This window comes from Melospiza melodia, chromosome 2 (assembly GCF_035770615.1).
Source record: "Melospiza melodia melodia isolate bMelMel2 chromosome 2, bMelMel2.pri, whole genome shotgun sequence".
NCBI classification, from domain to species: Eukaryota; Metazoa; Chordata; class Aves; order Passeriformes; family Passerellidae; genus Melospiza; species Melospiza melodia.
In genome coordinates this window covers 78,582,650-78,607,264 of record NC_086195.1, presented here as the reverse complement: position 1 = coordinate 78,607,264, position 24,615 = coordinate 78,582,650, and the positions used below count along the sequence as shown (strand labels likewise).

Sequence of the window (24,615 nt, the reverse complement as noted above, 5' to 3'; positions counted from 1 at the left end):
AGGAATTTAAAATTTAAATACCAGTAAACTATTCTGTTATACAAGTAAAGGAAAAATACATAAAAACTCAGTTGAATAAACAAATAGGTATGTATGTTATTAATATAGAAGTATATTTATAAATGCTTTTAAAACATGTAATTATACAGCTTTTCTTTCATAATGACCTTTAACATTACACCATCACAGAGTCAAAGAGGGTATTTGGGGTCCTCTCCCATATAGCCAATACCTTAGTAGGTATTTGAGCCTGGACCCTTGGGGAAAGGGGAGACTAAAATTCACCTTCATTAATGACAGGTACATGGAAATGTAAAGATAACCTGAAAATGGCACAGTAATGCCTCTTTGACTCCTAAATCTAATCTTATGAGGATGAATTTGAGGAGTAGAATAAATAAACACAATGTGAATGAGAGAACTATGACAGAGAAAAACGTCTGAAAAAGAATGTTATAGTGTTGGGGGGAGAAAAATTAGATTGTGGTGCCCTGTGGGGAAAAGCTGAAGGTAGAGACCGACAGTGTCTTGTGACAGAAAATCCTTTCTGCCGGCTCAGCGAAGACAGTGATAAATATTTGCCCCAATGAGGGCCGAAGGTTGCTCTTCCTGGAGACACTTTTGGGGTTCAATTCCACCACATACAGAGCATCATTAGAAGTACTGTTAAGAAACCCACCAAAGTATGCAAAATGTCACCAGGTTCTCCAGGTGAGTTGCCCTGAGATGCAGGTGAAGACAAACAGGATGTGAAAAATCCAGAGGCATGGCAAAGAAGCAGCAAAGAAATGGGAGACGTTAGAAGACGCGAGGCTGCGCAGAAAGCTGCGAGAAGTTGAACTCGAAGCGTACACAGTAATAACTCCTGTAACCGGCGGATGCGCCTGAACTGTCCGCCCGGCGCCCTGCGGCTGCTGCTGCCAGGCTCCCGCGTGCCCTGGGGCTCGCTGCCTGCGCAGGCCCGGGGGCACAGCACGGCCCCGCACCGGGGCACCGGGCCGGGCTGCTGCCGGGGGGCCCGGCGGGAGAGCGGCAACACCAGCGTGGCGCTGCTAAAGCTCCCCACCTGCACCCAGCGGCTGAAGGAAACTGCGGGGCCGGAGAGGAGAAGCAACATCAGGAGAGCTCCGACCCCCCGTGACCCTCCCGGGGGCGGCCCCTCGGCGGGCACAAAGCCGAGCTCGGCCGCCCTCCGGGGAGCAGAGTGCTGCTGTCCCGGTGCTGCTGCTCATCCCTTCCTTCCGCCGGGTGCCGCCTTCGCAGCGCCCGCCCTCCATCGCTCCCTGCCCGCTGCCGGCGGGCGCGGGGCCGGGGCAGCCGCGCCATGGAGGAGGCGGCCGCTGCTGCCGGGGCGCCGCGGCCCGCGGATGCCACTGCCGATGCTGAGGCTGCCGATGCTGAGGCTGCCGATGCTGAGGCTGCCGATGCTGAGGCTGCCGATGCTGCCAAGCCATCGCCCGGGCCCGCCGCCTCCTCTCCGCGCCGGCTGCTGGCGCTGCTTGGGGCCAAGCTCTGCACCTGGTGAGTCCCCGGCCTCCACGTGGAACCGCGCGGCGCCGGCCTCCCCGCCCGCCGGCTTCCGGGCCGCCCGCCGGAGCGAGGGAAGGACGGGAGGAGAGGGGAAGCGTCCGTGCCGCTCTCGGCGCTCCGACGGCGGCGCGGTCGGGATGCGGAGGCCGCTCTGCGCCGCCGGGAGCAGCCGCGGGGAGCCTGGACCGGAGCGGCCGCCGGGTGCGGGCCCGCGGTTACGGCCGGGGCTGCGCGGGGCTGAGCAGAGCCCGGAGCCTTCGGCCGGCCCGGCACCGGGGAACCCGGGGGAGCTCTGGCCGCTGCCTCCGGAGCGGGTGCTCTGATACCGGGGCCGCTCCGGGAGCGCCGCTGAGCTGCAGCCTGCGGATGCGGCTGGGCGAGAGCGCTCGGCGTCGCCTCGGCTGAGCGCGGAACTAGCGAGTGACGTCTTGACTCTGTTGAAGTAGGACTGTGCTCTCACACCTAAACACATGCATTTGTATTTTTTGTTCTTCTGTTTTCCGGTTTTTTTCCCTGCACTTTATCTGTTTTGTAGTTCTCGATCATTATGAAGAACAGGTCATGGGGGAATAGCAAAGGTAATAGAACAAAATAACTGAGACGAAGTGTGGAGTCCAGAAAGACCAATATCCCCTCTTTCTCCTTCCGTAAATCAGCTTAGGATAGAGACTCGTTCAGGTATATCTCTTGAAATATGAGCACTAGTTAAGCATGGAAAACTTGTGGAAAAATACCTGCCAAGCTGTACAGACCAGCTGGTACTTCAGAAGCACTACCTTCATGAGAGCAGGACTGCATCCTCAGACTTCTAGACCATCCATTTACAGCTTCACTTTCCCTCTAAAGGGGGAAAACAGTCCCTGTTTAAAAGGCTTTTTTATAAGTTTGGTCATTAATAGTTATTGCATAGGATTTGTCAGCCAAGGATGTGCTGGCTTTCCTGGCAGCTGCGTGCTCATAAACTGTAGTCTGGCTGCTGGACTATGAGATGGTGTATGCTAGCCAAGAAGAGCCTTATTCCAGTGAGCAAAGTCTTATTTTCCCTGTTGGTTATAAGTTTTTCTCTTTTCACTCCTCATGCCTGTGAGGAGAGACCCAAAAGGCAAGACAGAAACTTGAGTTGTTCAGTAATGTCACCTATGCCATTAGTTTTGCCAGCGGCTACACTAAGGGAGTCTATGGAAGGTATTTGAAAGAAAATCAATAGCTTTCACTGAATTTTAAGAAGTGTTGTCTGAGATACTGAATTGATATTTTTTCTTATTTTTTTTCCTCCAGGTGACAGCAGGCTCAGCCACTTCAGTTTTGTTTGAGGCCTTTCTGAGTCGTAGGAAGGTTTAATAGTTGTATGTAATAAACTAGGCTGGGTCTGGGTTTTGCTGTGGGGGTTTTTTTCTGCTTTTTTTTTGTTTTTTTGAGTAGAACCATTAGAAAATATATTTCTGATGCTTTTCTATTTTTTACCTTTTGCAAATTAAATTGACGTCAGTTTCAAAGCAGAACATGGAAAAACTAACTTGTGATGATATTAGTTCTTAAAAATATATTCTGTTCTTCTTAGTTAATTACTAATTATGTTGCAATATGGTTTGGTCTGAACCTGCATTTTCCCTTAACCACTAGCATGAAAAAGTATGATCATTGAAATTAAAAGGTCACTTCCCTGTTTAGGAAGGCTTCAGTAGTTAAAGCTAAGTGCAAGTACACTCCATACATGAACAGTGTTGCCAGGCTTTGCCATGTCAGTATTAGATTAGTGGCAGAATTAAAATGAATATTTGATTAGCTGTATTCTTTATAAGTTAAAAATTCACATTAAAGTTACAGGATTTAGTTAACTAATTGCCAGTAAAATTGTTAACTATGGTCTTACTAAATTTCCTTTAACTTCCTCCTATATCAATTGTACTTTAGTATCTTGGTGTATTTTTTATTCTGCATTTCACATGGAGCCAAGGAAAGCCAGCCTGAGTTTCTCATGATGTTGAGAGCTGCACATTGTTCAGGGTACACTTTAGACCAATTTGTGGCAAACTTTGATGCCCTAAAAAGTCCCAAAATGTCATTAGTTTTGCTCAAAGCCATAGATACAGCTAGCTAAGATAGGGTGGCTGAAGGGAGGGAAGGACTAATCTTAGTAGCTTGCTACCAGGCATTAAAAGCCAACAATAACTCACCCCGCCCAACTATGAAATGAAAGGCCTTTTCAGAACACTTACCTTGCATCATCTGAGACTCCAAAGTGAATTTGTCTTTTCCAGTGCATTAAAAAAAAAAAAAAAAGCTGAGAGGATTAAGTTCTGGCATGGAAAAGTTAATAATTAATATATTTCAAAATCTGATCAATTATTAATAAGAAAGTCACTGTCATTGATACTCATATCAATTACAAATTGAATGGAAACTTGTGTCTTTAAAACATTTTTCTCAGAAGAAATTGTCATGCAAAATGCAAACAGTAGGATTTAAAGTTTGCTCTCAAGTTTAGAGAGGATCAAACATATTTTTTAAGATAGGCTATGAGCCCAGTGCATCATGCCAGGAGCATGGTGATGTCATCTCAATTTGAAGAAATTGTTTTTCATGCTTTGGCAAATGGTACGAGAGAAACCATTGCTGCTTCCTGCTGAGGCTTCCACCTGGCACTGGGGAGCAGTCAGGGCAAGAGGCTGTTACTTTACACACAGCTGAGAAAGCTGCCAGGTATGGAGCATTTTGGGATTCACAGAAGACATTTTTGAGGGCAATTTTCCACTAAAGACTAAGTCTTTCTGTGTGTTTTTTGATGTTAATATTTTGAATCTGTTCAGGCAAGAAAAAATTTCCTTGAATTAAAATAGACAAAAATAGAGAAGGGCATGAGGTGGGATGAAGCCTGCTTGCTTTGTCACACACCTTTGTTATGTAGTACTGCCAAGACATATATTAACTAAATAGCAATGATTGCTAGGGCAATAACCACAAAGCAAACAGTTCTGGAGGTTCTGGACCTGCCTCTGTTCCCAAATGCAGAAATGCAAGGAGATAATTCCTTAGGTACTTTGAACTGGGGAAATTTGATCATTAGAAAAGCTGAGGATTAGTGGAGTTACTCCACTGCAAGAGGGCAGATGGGTCTGTCTTGTTTTCAGTAAATGATGGTTGGAGTAGCTCAGTTGTTAACAAATTTGAGTGGCAGCAGGTTTTCCCCATTTTATCCTCCCACTGGAACATGGTTGCTGTCCAGTTTGCCAGAGGGCTGCACGCAGAGTCCAGGCCTTTGCTGTAGAGATGGTGCTGTAGTTCAGGAGGAGCAAAGTTGCCCCTTGCAACTCATATCCTAGACAAAAATGTTTAAAGCCCTACCACACCGAAGTCCATGTTCAATGAGCCTCCTTAAACAAGCCTGTGGGGTGGTATTGCCTGTGCTTCTGCCCTTCTCTGTGGCAACACCCAGCAGGTGGGTGGAGGGGAATTTGTGTCCAGATCAGGGCTTCTGCCAGCCAGGGCAGCTTTGGGCTCTCCTGGTAGCATACTGACAAGTGCAGTTCATTTTGTGCAGCACACAGGCTTTGCTCCAGTAAAACTGCAGCAGTTTTGCCCAGTCATGCCTCTATTCATGTCTGATCCCAACCTCCACACTCTCCTCCCAGCTAGTCCAAATGCAGGATGAGTTTAGTCCAATAAACTGCTACAGGCTTGCTATGTTACTTGAGTGCTGATGGTGAAGAAGAAACATTTTTCTGCTAGTTTGGGGCAAGAGGCTTTATTTCAATAATATTAAAAATGTGTATATTTTTAAATGCCTGAAAACAAGTTTTGTATGTTGTTCACCACAGGGTGTCTTCCTTTGAATTTCAGTGGGTCTTCTGTCATTTTACCTGCTGCAAAGGAGCCAGAGTTTGCAGGGCTGGCAAAGGGCAAGCTGGAATCCTCATCCATGCCTGCTTGAAATTTTAGCTAACTTATATCACATTTGTTCTAATGGCAACTGGTTAAATTCTTTACGTGACTATAAAATAATATTTCTGCATCAGCCAGAATAATTAGCCAAAATGTTCACTAAATAGCATAGACAATTGACAAGAATATTAAGAAATTAAAAACATATCAGTTAAAATATAACAGAAGTGAGGTTGCTTCAATTTTTTCTCCTGCTGTTTTTAATGAAAACCACCCACCACCCCCCACCATATGTATTTTAGAGATCCGTTTAGAAATGAGAATGTTTTTCTTTCACACACCAGCAAGAGTTACTCAGATGAGACTGGACAGTACCTTACAAGATTGTCACATGATATATAATACTTGGAGTGTGAATGTGCTCCATTCCTGGGATTGGCAAGGCAAGCTGTAGCAAACATGGGATTCAAATCTCTTGGAAGTACAGTGTGCCTGGACTTTGTAGAGATTTGCTGTCTCATCAGAATGGACTTGGAGAGCAAAATGTGCCCAGCAGCATTTTCAAAGTCAGAAGAGCTTGGTGTCAGGCTGAATTGATAAACAGGAATCGTGCAGGTGCATTGGAGTCTGTGCTAGGAAGATGCCTCCCTTCCAAAAGGAGGGATTGATTGCATGATTGTGGTCAGGTTTAGCACTGTCAAACACACTCTTCTAATTGCCTGGCAGCTGGATTGCACAGCACAGCAGGGTGAGCTGGTCCTTACTGTGTTGGGTCACCCACCTTGGGAAAACAGGCAGTGATACTCTCAGGTGCTGTGCCTGACACGTGGGTGGCCTGCCAGAAGTCAGCGTGGAGAGATGTGAGCACAGGGTAGGTGCAGAATCCTAATGAGGCCCTTTCTTTCCTTGCTTGATTAATTTGAGTGGAAACAAATTTATTGATTCTGCAGACAGTTAAATTGTCATCAGTAATCTTCAGAGTAAACAGATTAAATGTGAACTTTGCAGACCTGTACAGATAGCGCAGGGCTGACCTTCTGTCACTGTGTATTGTGCATGTGCAGAGCCTTGGGGTGGTACAAATTAGCATAGCTCCACTGGCAGGAGAAAGAGCAAGCCAGGAAAACCCCATAGAGTTACATGCCCCTGTTTGTCTTGGAGCATCTGGAATAGGTCATCTTATATTAAGTGAAGAATTGCTACTAAAAGAGCATGAGCTTTTTTTTCCCCCTTTTTTGTCCCTGCTGGCTGTGGGTGGGACTTGAGCTGTAAATGCAAACATGATCTTACCCAAAATGCATTCTTAACTCCATCCTCAGCTGCAGCAGAACATGATGTAATAGAACTGAAAAAATCCACAATAAATATTGATTATAATAATTCATGTTTTAAGCAATATTTATTTTATGGTGAGAGCAAGCAATCACTGGAATGACCTCTGCAGGAATGTTGTGGAGTCCCCATCACTGGAGGTTTGCAAGATGCAGCTGGACAGGGTGCTAAGTAGTCTCCTCGAGGCTCCCTTTCCCAGGAAGGTTTGGACCAGATGATTTTTCAAGAGCCTTCCAAACTGAACTGTTACTTGGTTTTATCATTAATACTTTTGTGTTCCACTGCTCATCTTAAGGTCTCAGCTCACTAAAACTCAGGTCTCAGACGAGCCTGAAGGTAGTTGTGCTTTATCTCCTTGTTGTAGATCTTTGTAGATGAGTCAGGATGGAATTCGGTGGAGACAAAGGATTTAACTCAAAAGTTGCCTAATAAGAATAGGAGCTGCTATTGGGTAGAGCCTGCCCAGGTGACCTGTTTGCAGATCTCTGCGAGTAACTGCAGTCTCCATGGCTGGTGGCTTGAGCTGGCCTCACTTCTCACGTGGCTGTTCTGAGGTCAGGCTAAACCTTCTGTGCACACAAAACCCTGCTTACCTGTAGCTAACAGGACAACATTGGTAGGGAGTAGGAAAAAAGAAAAAAAAGCGTCAGTCTAAAAAAAAGCCATTTTTCTTGTAAAACTAGAAAATATTTTTTTAGAAACATGAATGTTTAATTCTAAGCTTACTGTTGTGTCTTTTATGTTCACAGGCATATTTGGAAAACTGTAATTCTGGGCCAGATGCTCTCCATGTTTATCTGTGGGACTGCTGTTACAAGCCAGTACCTGGCAGACAGATTCCATGTGAATACTCCAATGTTGCAAAGTTTCATCAGCTATAGTTTGCTGCTTCTGGTTTATACAACAACGCTGGTATTTAGGACTGGTATGTGAAATACGGGATGGGAGATTCTCGTTCACCTTTTTTTTTCTCTCTACATTTTCCATTCAGAATTCGAAAATTAAGACCTCAATACTCCTACTAGTTTTTGAAGTTCCTGCTTTATAGCAACACATGGAAGTTAATTTCACAGGTTAAATGTGCATTTAATTTGATGTAATGTCATATCTGTTCAGAGTTTTGTGCTCTGTGGTTTGAAATCTTATGTTATATTAGGTAAAATAAGTTTTGTTTTAACGCACTTTGTTACCAGAGGCTATTTAGTATTCCTCCTGTTCTTATTAATTTACTCTTTAGACAACTCTAGTCTTGCTGTGTTTAGCGTCATGTGGAAGAATTTCTGTGCTTTTCAGCATTTGCATTGTCTCCTCCCAGGCTGTGTTTCCTGTTATTGTGTCTCAAGCAGGGGCAGACAAAGTCAATCTTGGTATTATTTATGTTTCTAAAAAGCAAAATTCCCGTGCAGTGTTTGGTTGGAAAGAAACACATATTGATTGCTGCTTTCTTCTAAACAGGCAGTGACAGTCTCTGTCAGATTTTGAAACAGAGGTGGTGGAAGTATCTTATTGTGGGACTGGCTGATGTTGAAGCCAATTACACGATTGTAAAAGCCTACCAATATACAAACCTCACAAGTGTGCAGGTAAGGACCAATCTCTCTTTTTAATAAAAGCTGTTGCTTTTATTACAGTTTTGGACTGGTTTCTAAAATGAGATTCATAGGACAGACATGGAAGCTATTTAAGCCTGAAAAGAACTTTCCAGCATCTTTTTCTCTCTGCAGTACAGGGAAGAGCATCCTGTATCATGAATAACCTTTCCAGGAAGCAGAGAAGATTGGCTGGTAGAGCTGTGCCAGCTCTTGAGTTGAACCCTAATGATTTAGATAAAAGCACTTCTAAGAGTTTGCTGACTGCCGCTCAGTTTTTTCTCGTGACACAAAATAAAGATTTATGACCAGATACAGTCGCTCAGTGCAGGTTCTTGCTGATGACAGTGAGGTGGATCTTTTGCCTGGAAGCTGCAGGAGGCATTGTGAGATGCAACCCCACCTGTGAGACACACTGAGTGTCAGCTGGTGTTGCTGCCCATGCAGGGGGGTACCAGCCTTGTGGCTTTTGTATGTGGCAGTTCAGGGCCCTCTCTGAAAGAGGTGGAAGGAAGTTCAGCATAAATAAAGTAATAGTAGACATCCTCTCCAACACCAGTGCTTGATGCTGCATTGCTGCATTGGGATAAATATTGTGTTCTGAAAAAGCTCTGTAAACAGAAGGGCTAAAGCTGGGGTTTCTCTGTCACACTGCACAGACAAAAGCTGCTGGAAGAGCCAGTGCTTTCCTCCTTCAGTCTTCTGAGCTTGCAGGGGCAGTTTCCCTGAACAAACTAACTCAGAACACTGAGCAAAGTGGGAGTAAACCCTGCCTTTGGCTGTACTGTTAGTGAGCTGTGTCAGGCCCAAGTGTACTCACTGTGTGAGTGTGGTGTAGGGAGTGTGTCCATGTTGTGCCAGTCCATGCCTGCTGTTACCAGTGATGGGGATCTGTGGCTGGGATCATGGCCCCACTTGACTGAATAAAAAAAAATAGGTACATGAAGACTTGGCTGTTAGTTGGAAAGGAGCCAGTGTTTTACAGAGTCAGAGTAATAGGGGTTAATGTTTAAGAGAATTACCTGTAAAGCAATAAACTCCTGCACTCTGGGCTCCCTTTAGAGAATTGCAGTAAATTTTCATTGCACTACTGAAGATCGATTGTGTCTCTTGGGTTGTTTTGTCACATTTCCACTTCATACTTATGTGTTATGACTCATTAGATCTTTAATCTCCTTACAAATAATGCCTAAGAAATCAAAGTTTTAAGAGTGACTTGTTTCAGTCTCAAGATCGAGTTAAGCTGGTAAGTTAGACACTATTTTGACCTTATAGTTCACAGCTGAAGAAGCCAGGGCTTTGATCCAAGTTCTCAGAAATAGTGAAGCTATTCCCATGATTTCTTTCATAGAAATTAAGAAAGAATATATATATATATATAAAATAGATTGTCCTATCCAAAAAACTCAAGCTTTTTCTGAGCCTTTTTCACTTTTGGTAACCTTGCAACTGATCAGTTCAGTAATTGCGATTTTTTTGCAGTTGCCCTGAGGTTTCTTGCACATTCTCTGCAGTCACCAGTTTCTCTCCATTGTCAGAAATGAGATACAGTGAAAAAAAGCCCACAGCAGAAGCCTGTGATTTGCTTTAGTGCGAGGCATTTTCTTTTTGTTTTTGGCAAGCGATTTTCCAGCTACACCAGTGGTTCAGAGCCTGTGGTTCAGAGCACCCAGCCTGATGGCCTGTCTGCAGTACTGGCTGTGAGTGGATTCCCTGGGACCATAAAAACAACACAGGGTTTATGGCACCTTCCCAAAAGCAGTGTAATCATTGTTAAAATGCTGTCTGGCTGGAGCTTCAGCTCACCACCATGAAACGTAGCTTCAAAGATAAGTTTTTTTCAGCTCAGCAAGGAACTTCCATGTATTTTTCTCACACACACACACACAAGCAGAACTGGTTTCCCTTTAGTTCTCAAATACCAGCATTTTACAGGAGGGGTTTGGAGATTTTTAGGGTGGTAACAGTGGGATGACAGCTCTCGTTTCTTGGTAAATACAAAGACTTTGGTCCACAACTGAACTGTTTGGCTGTGGCTGAGGCAATGCCAGGATACTCCTTGCTGCCAGTGTCCTTTTTTGCCTGTGGCAGGACTTGACTGTGCTGCAGTTTGACTGCCTGTTATGGCATGGGGCTGAATTGGGAGAGGTTGAAGAAGTTGGATATCAGGAAAAGATTCTTCCCCCAGAGAGTGGTTGGGCACTGGAGCAGGCTGCTCAGGGAAGTGGTCACAGCACCAAGCCTGACAGAGTTCAAGAGCATTTGGACAACAGGCACAGGGTGGGACTCTTGTGGTGTCCTGTGCGTGGCCAGGAGTTGGACTTAAAGATTCTGATAGGTCCCTTCCAACTCAGGATATTCTGTGATAACAATTATGTGATTTATATTAAAAAAAAAGCAGTATAGCTGTGGTTTGATGTTTTTAACATGTTATTGGGCACATTTACAATTTGCTTTGTAGATAATTCAGATAGAAATGTTTTTCAGGCAACTATTGACAAATTGTCAGCTGATGGGAGAGTGCCAGCCTCAATAGGAGAAAATAAAGGATGAGCCCCTGGGGCTCAGCTGGAGGCTGCCCTTGGGGAGCCTTGTGGGGAATGAGCAGGACGAGCAGTTGAGCATTCTTGCTTACAAAGCTGTCTGAAGCTGGCAATTATAAGCAAACCAATGACCTCCAACTGTCTATGATAATTTATTAACCATTATATTAAAATGTCTTTTAATAATTTACTCTACTTTTAAAACCTCCTATAAACATTTTGGCCAAAGTGTGGCTTGAGTCAAAACATTTGTAAATCAAATCACCAGGTTATCTGGTTCCCTCCCCCCACCTTGTTAAAAATACAGGCTAGAATTGAATAAAATGAGAGTTTGAAGAGGCTATACTGAAGTAGTAGTCAGTACCACAGTGTGTTGTAAATGTTGCAAAACCTCAATAAATAAACTTTATTTTTTAATTGGTTCCATTGATACAATTCATTGTGGTATTACATCTGCTTTGCACTTCTTTGATCTTGATCCTGTACAGAAGAGCTCTGTAATGTACTAGATGAAAGGAAGGTAAGATCCAGTAGATGGAAATCAGATTTCATCTGTAATTGAGGGTAATTGTCTCCTGGAACAGATTACCAATGTTCTTCATCATTTGGTGCCTCTGTGCCCTGGCTGCAAGTCCTCTAACCATGGTACTGTGGTTCTCCAGTGTGTTCTTGGTCTGGGTGCAGCAATTCCCCATCTTGCATTACTGAATGAGCTTCTGGTTCATTATGTACTACTCTCTTATATCCTAATTAAGATGTTTTTTAAAAGGTTTCTGCTCTTTCTGTCTAGGTTAAAAAATTGTTTGGAGGTTGGAAGACTACATGCTAAACATCTCAGTTAATGAGAGTGAAAGCTTACTTATTAGTAGAAGAGTTATGTCTGTTTTTACCCCTCTGGTAGATATACCACCAGAGGGGTAAAAATTTTGCTTTCTAATGCTTGTAGTACTTCTTGTTGTTTGATACTAGTCAAATTTGAAGGAAATTTTAGAGGTTTTCTCAAGTCTAGATTAAAGGTGAGATAGAGAACAAGACCTGTGGCAAAATAGAAGGTCACAGTGTGATATTTTCCATGGTGTTGTATTGAAATACTTGGTATCACATACTGAGACTTAAGTACTTGTAATGTCTCATAATATGGCCTGAAGAAGTACTTTTACACTTCATAGACTTTACAAACTGGACAAGCTGGAGGCAATCCAAGGAGCAAAGACAAATAGATGGAAGGATTAGAGGCACTGTTAGGATTTAATCTTTAATAGCTGCTCTTAGCACTATGCTTCTAAGACTTTACTATGTATAGTTATGAACAAGTAGAACCAGACTTATCATCAAAACGTTAACAAGTTTGGTTGAAGCCCTTGGGGAAATGACACAGCACAGAAGTTAACTGCAGTGGTGCACTGAGGCAGGCAGAGTCTGGAAATAAACATTAAGAACTAAGAGCTCTTGTCATGATTGCAGGGATTATACCCCAGTCCTACTGATCTGGACATATTTTGTTGGGGCTTCAAGAAGCCAGGTTTTAAGGAGTGACATTTGAGAGTAATTTCTCAGGAATCTTTGGGAAGTTGACTGTATGTACTGCTGTAGGCTGTTCCCTTATGTAGTTCTGTGGCACTTTACTGAGACAGGTCAGGAAATACACCTTTTCTTTCCTTTCAAAATTCAGAAACAAAATCTATTTTGTTGAATTAAATATTAAACCAATTATGATTAGCACAGTGGTCTTGATGGTATTTGATTATTTTAGAACAATATGCCCATTTTATGCTGCAGTGTTTGTTCTTCTGTATTAAGTACACAGCTGAGTTCCTGTCCTAAAGGGGAATAGGTAGAAGATCCTTGGAAGTATCCAAGGCCAGGTTGGAGTGGTTGAGTGGAAGGTGTCCCTACCCATGGCAGGAGGGTTGGAACTAGATGAACTTTAAGATCTCTTCCAATCCAAGCAGTTCTGTGATTCTGTGGGTGGGTCAAACAGCAAAGCAAAGATACATAGAAACTTGTAGAGAAAAAATAAAGAAAGGAAGGATAAGTCAGAGCATCAAACCCAAAGCTGCAGGGTCAAGTCCTTGTCACAGTCACATCAATGTAAAATTAGATTACTCGTACCCATCAATAGTTCCATATTTTTGCTTTGTGTGCATGGAGCCCCGGGGAGCAATGCTGTTTCAGAGCAGCATCCTAGCATTCGTTTGTGAAGCTGCAAAGATTGATTAGATCCATCATTAGAAGAGTTTCTAAATCAGTGCTTTCCCACCAAGAGAAAGAGGACCCCTGTTCCAGCTCCTTCTTCACTTGCAAAATGCTTTTAATGGTGAAAAATGGGTCTCATCCCTCTCTTCTACTGGGGCTGCTTTGCAGGTTTCATTAACATCGGATGATTGGAAGTAAGATCCTGTGCATTTCCTTTCAGGGTGTTGCAGTCTGGATTTGGGGTGAGTTTCTAACTCAAACAATTTTTCTGTACACACAGCTCCTGGACTGTTTTGGGATTCCTATACTGATGGCTTTGTCCTGGTTCCTTCTCCGAGCAAGATACAAGCTGATACATTTTGTTGCTGTTGCCATCTGTTTGCTGGGTGTGGCGACAATGGTGGGTGCAGACATTTTGGCAGGGAGGGAGGAAGGTGAAGGTAAGGAGTCGTTTATTGTTGCGGGGGAACAGCAAAGAGATGGTTCCTGCTCTGGACAGGAACTTGTAAAGCAGAAATAGTAGCAGATACAGTTCTGTTTTAAAAGAGAACATGTTGCTGTTTTTATTTCTTGTCTGGGAAGAGGAGATGTTGATTTTATGGGGAGCTGTGGAATTTCTTTGCTTGTATGTTTGGAAATTTCTACCACCTTAAAAAAAACCCCACTTGTGTTAAGTTTAAATTTTGCTGTTGTTCATTAGACAATGTGATGGAAAGTCTCATTCCCAAAAGCTTGGTCACTTTGACTCTCATGTGAGATGGTTTAATAGAAGAAATGGGCTATGCCTGCAAGCCTTGTCTTGTTTATACAGTATCAACCTGCTGGCAGCCAGACTTTTCTGATTTGCAATTCTCTGGGTGCAAGTAACACATAAAAAGTTGCTCACAGCAGCTGACTTCTCCTGGGACCTCTGTGAGGGTGGCTGGGCTCTGGGGCCGGGAGCCAGCAGGGTGCAGATAAGGGCAGGTTTTGTTTTTTCTGACAGATGCCTAAATCAACCCCTATCATAGTGATCTTATTTTGAATAAGAATTTTGAATTTTCAGAGCCACAGGCTATGAGAGAAGGTAAATTTCAGGGCATTGCCTTCATCAGGCAGCATAGAGATAAGAAAGTGTGCTGTTATTTTGGGGTCTTACTGTAGGTAAGATAGGACAAACTGAAGTTCAGCTTTACTACTATGTGGTACAGGTATCTTGGAGGGAGAAGAATATTCCCCTGAGACATTAGGAATTTGTGCTTTATTTGCTGACTTGAGGATCCTTACTGCTGCTTACCCTCATATTTTAGACATATTTTCTCAGTGATTGCTTAGGGAAGGAAATTTTAAACCAATCGAAGGATTTGAACAGCAGTGATCCTCTTGCTATTTAGCTGATGCACAGAGACATTTAATGGTGAGTGGTGGTAGCACAGGGAGTCCCATTTGCAGTATAAATACATTGCAGCAGGACACACAGTACCACCCCTCTGCAGTGCCCACTTAGGGCATGTCATAAACCTGAAGCTGAGTCCAGGTCCCTCAAAAATCAGTGGGCTGATTGTAGCAAGCCTTGAATCAGGCCTTACTGCAAGAGTGGGGACAATATTCCTGAAATGCAGAGAGCATCTCTAACTGGGATTGCTCAATTCCCTACAGGGCCTGAGGTCAGCAGAAGCAGGATTGGACCGGATGATACAGCAGGGTCTTGGCTGGGATGAGATGTAAATGCTGGGTTTAGCTCCCTCCACACTGTGCAGGGTGAGGTGAGCAGGCAGCAGAGTCTGTGCTCAGACATTCCTCTGCACACACAGGAAGGGTTTCCTTCCCCCTTCCCCTGGAATGAGCTAGGAAGATAGAGATGTTGAAGATAAATTTGCTTGTTTTTTAAGGAAAGTTAAAAAGTATTTGCGGCATTACCCTTATTGTGGATTAATATTTCTGTACAGGTAGTGACGTGGTGATTGGAGATGTCTTAGTGCTTCTTGCTGCTTCTTTGTATGCCATTTCTAATGTGGGTGAGGAATACATTGTGAAAAATCTGAGCAGAGTGGAGTTTCTAGGAATGGTGGGCTTGTTTGGGACTATTATCAGCGGTCTACAGCTGTAAGGATCTAATATTTATTTTAAAACTAATTAAGAATATACTACAGATGATTGCTTGTATACCCTGAAATGATGTTATTAAATTCTTTGTTGCATCTCTATGTGGCCTATATGGGAGTCCTTCCACTTGAATTGATTTTTGTTGCTGATCAGCATCTGTTTCATATCCTTTTTATTTGCATTGCTCCTATTGCAGCAGTTCTAAAGCTAAACTCCTGCAGTTGAACACATAGGATATTTGGCTGTATTTTTTATTTTGTTGATGTTTGTGAGGACACTCAGTATGCTGAGGACTGTTCATAGGACTGTATTTCTTAAAGAATTTTCTCTGTGGAAAAGATTAGGAGATAATTGTTAGCAGGAGATCTTCCATAATAAGCTCAAGTTTAAAATGAAGCCATGTATACTCTTACAAATAACCACATTTGAGTAACAGCCCAGATGCACTTAAGTCTGTCTAATGAATTCTATAGTCCTCATTTCTCATCATTATAGTTAATAATTTCCTCAAATGGTATATCAAATAAAACTGAATTGCTGAAGGATTAAAACGCCTGTGAAGAAGGCATAAAAATTAAATAACAGTGCTCTTGACTTTCAGGCACTTTAATTTTTATGTCTTTTTTCATGCTTGTTAGATGTTTGAGCTAGTGTCATTCAGTAAAATTTGAAACAAAAAAATGAATGGCTTATAGATTAAAAGTTTCTTATATATTTGGTAATTAAATTCTCTATTTTAGTATGATTTTTTCCTTTTTTACTATATTATATCTTTTCTGTAACTCTAGAGCCATTGTGGAACATAAGGAGATAATGAAAATTCAGTGGAACTGGAAAATTGGTATGTGTATGACAAAATAATGTGCATGTTACAGAACACTGGGAAATGATAATCATTTAGACTTTGAATGGTGGGGCTTTTCTTTCTCTGAATAACAAGCAGCATTAATACTGTATTCAGCAAAGAGAGAGGGTCTGCAGGATTGAACATTAAAACAGGTTTTGTATTTTGCATATAACTTGAAATAATTTTTCAAAATAAATTGAAATTAGTAAAAAATGAAACCTGTTTAATTACTGCCATGTTTGTTGTTGAAACATCACAAGAACACTCTTCTGTTGTCCGTCCTAAATGAAGTACAGGAAAAGTGGGCACATTTTGACTTGAACACAACTAAACGTTATCAAGAAGTGTGGCTCTACATGTCTTCGGTCAGCTCTTAGGTTACGTAGGAATGAACAAGAACTTACGTGTATATATACATCTACATCTATATATATATATACACATCTTGTATATGTACATATATATATATATATATATCTTCTATACTGTCTTGTATAGGTACAGTAATTCTTGCAATGCAAGGTAGTCTTTCATGCTTCTCTTGCATGTACATTCCCATATCTTGTAGGAGATAGAAATGCATAGCTTTAAGGCATCTTAAGGATGTCAGTGGTCTATAAAATCATGGTTCTGTGCCTGAGGAGTAAGGTGTCACCTTGCTTTGCAGCTCTGCTGTTCACAGCCTTTGCCCTGTGCATGTTTGGGCTGTACAGCTTCATGCCAGTTGTGATTAAAGTTACCAGCGCAACCTCCGTCAACCTGGCGATTCTGACTTCAGATCTCTACAGTCTCTTCATTGGGCTTTACCTGTTTTTTTACAAGGTGAGTACATTCATTCCTCCACTTTGACATTCTTTCAGTTGCGTTTCTACTCCAGAATGATGAATAAAGTGTAATGTTGTTAAAAGCCCGGGAAGAGTTGTTTGCACCTGCACATTTCTGCAGTTTCTGTCATTCATTGTTGGCAGGTGTCAGTCAGGAGGAGTCATGTCAGTTAATGGCAGAGCCTTGCACCATTAGCCAGAGAGCCACTCTCAAACCATTTCACACTTGAAGGGATAAGTTAATGTTAAGAGATAGTAAATAATTTCCTGAGGTGTAACAATAATAGAGTTCCCACTGAAAACCCTTTGTGGAATTGTATGTTAGATCTGGTTCATTACTCCCAAGTGTCGAAGGAGAGGGTTTGAATCTCCCTGTCCTGAAAGGCATTTTGTGTCTGAAAGAGGACTGGTTTGATTTTCAGAAAATAATACTTTGTTTCAGAAGTTTAATCTGTTCGTTTCCAACATTTTGGGATGAGAATCAAGCTCTCTTAGGGCTGCTGCTAAGGAGAGACTAAAGGATCTGAAAAAATACAGATAAATGTATTATTCTCTACACTCTCCAAAAGGCAGTTACTTCTGTTGTGCTCTAAAATATTTTTGGCAGTGTCTGCTCAAGTTAAATGACAGTGCTGAAAGGATTTCATTCCACCCTCCACTTTCCATCCAGAATCACTTGTGAGAACTTAGTTCATTAAAGTAATTGGAGTAATTGAGTCAGCTCGGTGACTGGAAGGGCTTGTGAGAGTGAGAAGCTTGTGAACTTTGCTTAGGAGCTTAATTTGTATTATTCCATGTGGTTGCTTTCTCTTCAGCCAGAAGCTTTTAGGTCAGATTTGTTTTCTGAAAATGAAGGCAGTGCAGAGTCTGGTAATGGTGGGGTCTGACAGCAGCTAGATTTTCCTTTTCAAGAGTCTCTTAGCTCAGTTTTCCTCCCTGTTTTGGGTTCCAGACTTTGCTCCAAACTACAAAGCATCCATTAAAAATGAATGCAGGAAGGAAACCATACTTACGGTGTAACAAGTAAATCCTTTCTGAGTCATTTCCAAATGTGGATTTTGGTGCCCAGATAGCTTAACTCAAGAAGTGATTATAGATTTATATTCATTATAGTGAAGAGAAAGAAGAGCTTTGGGGGAGATATATTAAATTTTTATTTTTCATGCTTTTAGCTTATTTTGGAAGGCGGTTTTTCTGGGAGCAGGCTATCTCATAATTTTTAACAGTGAGGTAATCTGGTACCAATAGGAAAAATGAACAGATGAAGACTTTGGGATTATGTTGAGAGAACTTCAGGTATTTATTGAAACAGGAACTTGGATCTGGGATTAGAAACAATGAAGTAACAAAAAGGGGAGCAATAGTAATGCCACATCTTTAGTGATCAGAGGATCTGAGATAAGTTATTATCTCATCTGTTATCTGAGATAATCATGAACTAAGAAAGCCTAATTTTGACATGGCTCTCAGCAGTAGAAAATCTTATTGCCAAGTTAACCATATCGTTTCTTTACCTCTGGGGCAAAGGAACCAAGTAGGATGTTTGCTGGATTAAAAAGCACTCTGGATACAGGAATCTACAAACAAAAAATACAGGGAATTATTATTCCCTATTAATTAGTATTCCCCATTATCAGATGATGTTCTCAACAAGCAACTGGAGGCTTGGCTGGGCTGTAGAGTGGAGAGAGCCATGGAGAGCTCTGAATTGCCATGGTCTAAACCTGCTCTGAAACAAGCAAACAGAACCACAATCAGTGGCTGCAGCAGAAACCAGGCCCAGGAATTGATAAAGTTTTGATTTGTGCACAGTGTTTTGCTAATGCACTTAACTTTTTGGCCCCAGCCATGTCAGTTTCAAGTGAAATGTGAATTTTTCATGCTGGCTTTGAACTCTTTTTAATTTTTTCCTTTTACTCCATAATGAATCCTTGCTGTGCCTCCTAATGAACTCATTATATAGATACCTGTAATCCCTCAAGAGATACTGAGAAAGATCTCATCCATTAGCTGTATAAAGCACTGTAGAAGGGAGAACACATCACAGACACTAGATGGAGATACAGTCCTCCACTAACATTTGAAGTACTCTCTATGCTCAGCAGTGGGAGTGAGGATATCAGCTGCACAACCTATGACTGAAATCAGTGTCTGAAGCAATCAAGTTGTTGCAATATATGAAATTAAAAAAAAAAAGAAGAAAGAAAAATCCCAGGAAAAAACCACTAAGTTCTCCTCGAAAGGGGAAAAAAAAATGTAGGTCTGATAGGGCAGCATGGGTAACGTTCACCTGTGTCAATAAATGTAAAAATACAGGCAGGCCTTGAGTCACAGCTACACTGCAACAGCTTTGGCACTCTGCCTTGGTGACTGTATCCACTCCTGGAGGAATTGACTCATCAGGATCAGAGACACTTCCAGGCTTGTGGGCACTGTGCTGTGAGGGATCTGCAGTTCCAACAGTTCCAGTTCCTGCAGTTCCTGTGACTACCCAGCCACAGGTCCTTGCACACAGGCACATGCTCACTCAGGGCCTTAGGCTGGAGAATTTGTGGTTGGATACAGCCCCAGGCTCTGCCCATTTGCTCGGAACAGGTCAGTGGGAGATGTGACCATGGGCGGTCCTGCTGCCTCTCTCAGTCTGCTTTTTTTTTGGTGTGCAGCCATCCAGGAGTTTCCAAGCCAAGTGACTGCCAGCTAGGAATTGCAGTGCCTAAATTCTAGATGCCTTAGTCTTTTTTGGAGGAGAGTCCACTGTCTAGGTCCGACCATTAATTTCATCCTGATAAACTAGAACATATTTTTCAAGCATGTCTAAGGAGGCTAAGGAAGTTAGAGGATATTGACAGAGGATATGCTGGTCCTTCCTCCTAGTATTTAATGTGTGTGGTTTGACAAAAGGAATATGGAGGATTTTAATAAACCTGCTGAAAAATATTCTTTTCTGTGGATAACTTCAACACTTGGTATTATTGAATCTGGTGTTATAAAGTAAGTATTTGTCTTTCTGTCAAGGTGGATGAATCTTGGCAATTACTGGAATTTTAACAGGCAAGTGAACAGCAGAGTGCCTGATGTACCTCGGCAATTTGTACTCTTTAGCTCTCACCACTCTTCAGAGCTTGCAAATGCCAGTCTTGTAAAAGGAGCCCCAGCCTCTGTCCCCTCAAGTACCTGTTGGGTGTAGGGAGCAAACTGGTTTTGATCAAGCAATAACACTCATCTAGCCCTGCAGATGGCTAGAGATCTGTGCAGAAAACTAACCTGGTGGCTTGCAATAGCACAGAGATTCATCTTTGCCAGAGCTTGAAATACTTGCATGTGCTGGAACAAAATTCTCGTGGGGGTAGAGTGTTTCAGTATTCATGTGAGTAAACAACTTTCATTCAGTATGATGACTGTGTTTACACCCATTTGTTCTCCCTGTTAAGATTCTTGTGTGTAGACCCCAGGAAACTCCCTGTCCAGCTGTCTTGGGAATGAGGTGCAGAGAAAATCAGCCAGTGGCCCAAGTCTTTGAGTAAATAGAGCTGTTGAATTCTGGTTTTCAGACCTGAATCCAGCTCACGGTGATAATCCTCATCAAAATAATTTTTACAAGGAAGGGTAGCTTTCACATTCTTGAAACAAGGCAACATTGTGTTCTTACCTGCCGCGTGTTCTCACATCAGGCGAGACTTAATGCATCTCTTTTTCTCCTCTGCCAGTTTTCAGGTCTCTACATCGTGTCCTTTGTTATCATCATGGTGGGCTTCACACTGTACTGCGCCGCCCCCCCTGCCACGGCAGAGCCCACGGCCGTGCCGCAGCCCGGCCGCGCCGGCCTGGACAACGCGGCCCTCAAGCTGGAGGAGACCGACGGCGAAAGCCCAGAGGTGGCTGTGCAGTCCTCCAGGGAAGAAACTGAGGTGCTCGGCACCAATTAAAGGAATGGCAGCACTTCAAAACAGATATTTTTTTTTTAATTGCCAAATTTCCCTCAGTATTAGTCCAGAGAACTGTCCTACTGCCAAGGCACATGTCATACTGTGCTGGGTTTAATGCACTTGATAGACTTTTAAGGCCAGATCCTCAATCAGTGAAACTGTATTGATTTGCCCTTGCAGAAAATCTGGCCTTTAGATGAAGACAGATTATGTGAGTCTCTGGAAAGTGAGAGACTGTTATTTTTAAATGCTTAATTAACTTAACAACAAATGCTTGGGGGAAAAAGCTTAAGCCAAAGCAAGCTCCCAGGTCACTTAATGGGAGCAAATATGTTTTATATTGCATTAGGGACCTAAATCTGCACGATGCTGTCTGAGGGCTTCATGATTTCCACCCCTCACTGCAGGGTGCCCTCAGACAGCATCTTGCAAAAGCTGCTCAGCTTCTCCCAGGACCTGGTTCAGCAAGCCACAGTACATTCACACACCGTCTACGTGCCAGTGGACTTCATTCCTCTGCAGAAGGATTTGCTGCCTACATTCCACCCAAATGTTTGTCTCTTCATATTGCTGCAGTCCCTGTTGCCACTGGGGCTGCAATGGTATTTTATTTTGAATTTTGCTAGTATGGGAAGTTTGAGTATGTGTTTTTATAATTCTTCCTGTTTCTCTCTGTGGCCTTTTTTTTGGTGCATTCCTGTTAGCTGTGGGGGAGGCAAAGGCAGGCTCTTCCTCGCTTCAGTAGAACTGAAAGTGGGCTTTTTTTCTGGATGAGGTTTAATGGAAGTTCACTTCTCAGTGAATTTCTGCCTGAAATGGGACACATTTCTGCTGAAAGAGTTGTAATAAAATTGGCATTTCTTCAAAAAATTGAATCAACAAAGCCAACTCTCATGGCAACAATAATGACATAATATCCAAAAAGTTAGGTGCTTCCAGTAGATACACTAGCAATTTTCATACCCCTCTTTATATTTACAATAAATGATGAAAAAATACAAGGCTGCAGTTTTAAGATCAGTAAAACCATACTGGGGTTTTATTTTATTTTATATTTTGTACAAGCCTTAAGAGCTCAGGTGTATGAAGTAAAAAAAGAATAAAGTATTCAGCAACTGGACACTTGGTCTTGGTTTACTCATTTTTTAAGCTAAGATTTCTTTACTGTTCAGAATTGTTTTCATTAATTTTGCCAATTAAAGAAACCTTTTACTGGCTAAACTTCGCTCTAGAAGGAAATGTGACATTTTCTGAAGATACTGGTGATCAAATGACACTGAATGGGTTTGTGCTTCTGGTTTATTCAAGTAATATTTTCCTGGAAAAATCTTACCTGGTTGTTATTTACAAAAGGAAAACAAAGGTTCAACAGATACTGCAGCAACAGTTGTTGCTTTTTCACTGTGTCATTCATGCACAGAAGTGTGAACAGGTGCTGTTTTATGGAAAGCATTTGGGTCCTCTCCCATGTAAAATGCTCTTTTTGAGGGGGGACGGTATTTATTTTATTTTCTAAAACGATGTGGTAGTAACATCAGAACACAAAGCAGTGTAACATAATGTAGATTTTATCTGAAAGTGCATGGGAGTGTGTATTGGCTGAGGCTTTGGTCTTCAAAACATGGGACCATCTTGTGCTGTGGTGAGAGTGCTCAGGCAGCAGCTCATCTTCTCAGCATATAGACCACTGAAACCAAAATTGTGTAAAACATGGCTTGGATATTTTAAAATCCACAGCCTAGCGTTTTTCTTCCAAGGCTTTTAAAATCTGACTGTAATAACAGGTTGGAATCAGATTCAAGCAAATTGGGCCAGACAGGACTTCTGCAAGGAGAGTAGAGTAGTGTGGGGCAGCTTAGATTCCCCAGCGTAGACATTGGGACACCTTAGTGATTTGACACTTATATTCTGAGTTGAAAACTTTAAAACTGTTTCACAGATACAGACTGTGATTTAATTTCTTATGCTGTGATTTTACTGCATGCAAAAGAGTTCCTGGAATATTGTGGGGCAGCTGAGATTCATGTGTGCTAATGCTACCAAGAAGGTCTTTCAAGCTCTCAGTGAGGACAAGGTTGATATTTTTTGTCAATCCAATCAGATGACTCTGTGCTCTTGCCATCCTCATGAGGGCTCCCATTTATCTCCTTGTGATCCTGCTGGATGCAGACACCTCCTGTGGCAGCCTGGGACAGTGGCCAGCCACATACTGGTGGTCATGCACACCTAGTGTCCTGCCTTTCATCACCTTAAATTTCTACTGCATCCCCATGGAATGGCTGTCTGGGTGGAGAGGAGGCAGAGTTGCCTTGCAGAAGAGTTCTGCATCACAAACCAGCACCATGGTGTGGTCCAAGCTCTGGGCACATGGGGTATTTGAAGCCTGACCTTAAAGGGTCCTCAGCATGGGGTGCTGGCCCCTTGAACCTGCTTTGTGTGGGAGGGGGCCAGATATATCAGTGGTCCTTGCTGTCTGTCCCATGAATTAGAAGGAAGTGAGTGCAGACTGTTGAAGAAAGATGCATTGCTCCAGAGCACAAGTGACACAGATATTGCTCGTGGGGAAACAAGGAATCACATATGCCAGATCCTCTGGTACCTCTGAGACAAGGTGAGTCTTTAACATAAATCTTTCTGGAATATTGGAATAAGCTGGAGAAAAAAAAATAAATCTATCTGTCACTTGCATTAAACACAAGAATCCAAATAAAAATGTGTGACATCCAGCCTTCCTCCAAGGTTTGGTTACAAAACAGCAATAGTTATCTGGCATCAAAATGTCACGGTGTGTTGGGAAGTAGGAAATTAGTGTGGCATTAATTGAGTCCTAACATCTCTAGAGCTTGAGGGAGAGGATGGGCTTGTGGACATCAGCTATTTTAAGGTTTTTGACCCTTTCTAGGTCGCACATACTCAGTTCTGTACAATGTGATGTTTGGAACAAGCACATCAGTTCTTGTCAGCACCACTCATTCACACTATTTATTGTGGGATATTTCATTGTGTTATATATATGCTTGTCTTGGAACAATCTATTTCAGTCAATTTAGGAGGTTTGACAGAGAGAAACTGCACATGCTCTCTGATCAATCATGAACAATTTTGAGCAGGCAGACAGAGACTCCAGAAAATGCAGAGTGAAGGATGCTGTGACTGGTTTGGTCATTCACCAAAATACAGCCTTCTGGCAATTTCAGTGTTATACCTGATGAGAATCCAATGAGCTGTGATGTTGGAGATTTAATGTTTAACTTGAGGCTACACCTAAAAATATATTCATCAGACAAACAGCATCCAAGGTATTGGAACCTCACCCTCTCAAGCTCTCTCTTTGCAGTCCTTGGAAGGAGAAATTCAGCCCTCCCTTAGAGATGCCAATATTTAATTATTGAGTTTGTTTGTTTTGAGTGGAGTCAAGCCAAACCTAGAGATCCCAGCCAAGTGCAATGTCCCATTCTTATGGACATTGGTGTCTGTAGTAAGGGGCTATACAAACTGAACCTTTTACAATTTATGTGAGAGATAAAAGAGGCACAGAGAGATTTTCTTAGCAGCTATGGGAAGCCCGTGGCAGGTTCAACAAGGTTTTGTGTGTAGTGGTATCTAAAATGTGCATCCTTCACTCCTCTCCTGACGCAATTTAATTTTTCTCTTGTTTAAGAGCATTCAAGACTGAAAGTTATAGATTTTACAGAAAAAAGCCAGAGGGAAAAACCTGATTTCTTGTACAACATGGGTCAACATATTGCTTCTGATTGCTCACAAGTAAAAAATACAGCACTGTACCAGCTACTAGGAAGAAAAGTAACTCTATCCCAGCCTAAATCAGAAAAAGGTATAGGTTTTAGTAATGTTGCAGCA

At 42.3% G+C, this 24,615-nt stretch overlaps 1 protein-coding gene and 1 long non-coding RNA gene across 2 annotated transcripts; both read left to right on the top strand.

The window, feature by feature from the left end:
• Positions 1 to 1,438: 1,438 nt before the first annotated feature.
• On the top strand, positions 1,439 to 21,874 carry SLC35F2 (solute carrier family 35 member F2). Its single transcript, XM_063148959.1, has 8 exons — positions 1,439 to 1,521; positions 7,494 to 7,669; positions 8,200 to 8,327; positions 13,353 to 13,512; positions 15,001 to 15,157; positions 15,946 to 15,998; positions 16,672 to 16,826; positions 20,536 to 21,874. Exons 2-8 carry the CDS (start codon positions 7,525 to 7,527, stop codon positions 20,752 to 20,754), a joined length of 1,017 nt encoding a protein of 338 aa, XP_063005029.1. The 5' UTR covers positions 1,439 to 1,521; positions 7,494 to 7,524; the 3' UTR covers positions 20,755 to 21,874.
• Positions 1,956 to 6,189, top strand: LOC134414411 (uncharacterized). Its single transcript, XR_010026718.1, has 3 exons — positions 1,956 to 1,972; positions 2,809 to 2,876; positions 6,139 to 6,189. It is a non-coding gene; the product is annotated as an uncharacterized LOC134414411 (long non-coding RNA).
• Positions 21,875 to 24,615: the final 2,741 nt, after the last annotated feature.

Bases quoted from the DNA above. Each gene is read 5' to 3' on its own strand.
- SLC35F2 (XM_063148959.1), top strand. From the start codon at position 7,525: ATGCTCTCCATGTTTATCTGTGGGACTGCTGTTACAAGCCAGTACCTG. The intron at 8,328-13,352 runs GTAAGGACCAAT...CTGTACACACAG, and splicing joins CAAACCTCACAAGTGTGCAG to CTCCTGGACTGTTTTGGGAT. The intron at 15,999-16,671 runs GTATGTGTATGA...CTTGCTTTGCAG, and splicing joins TCAGTGGAACTGGAAAATTG to CTCTGCTGTTCACAGCCTTT.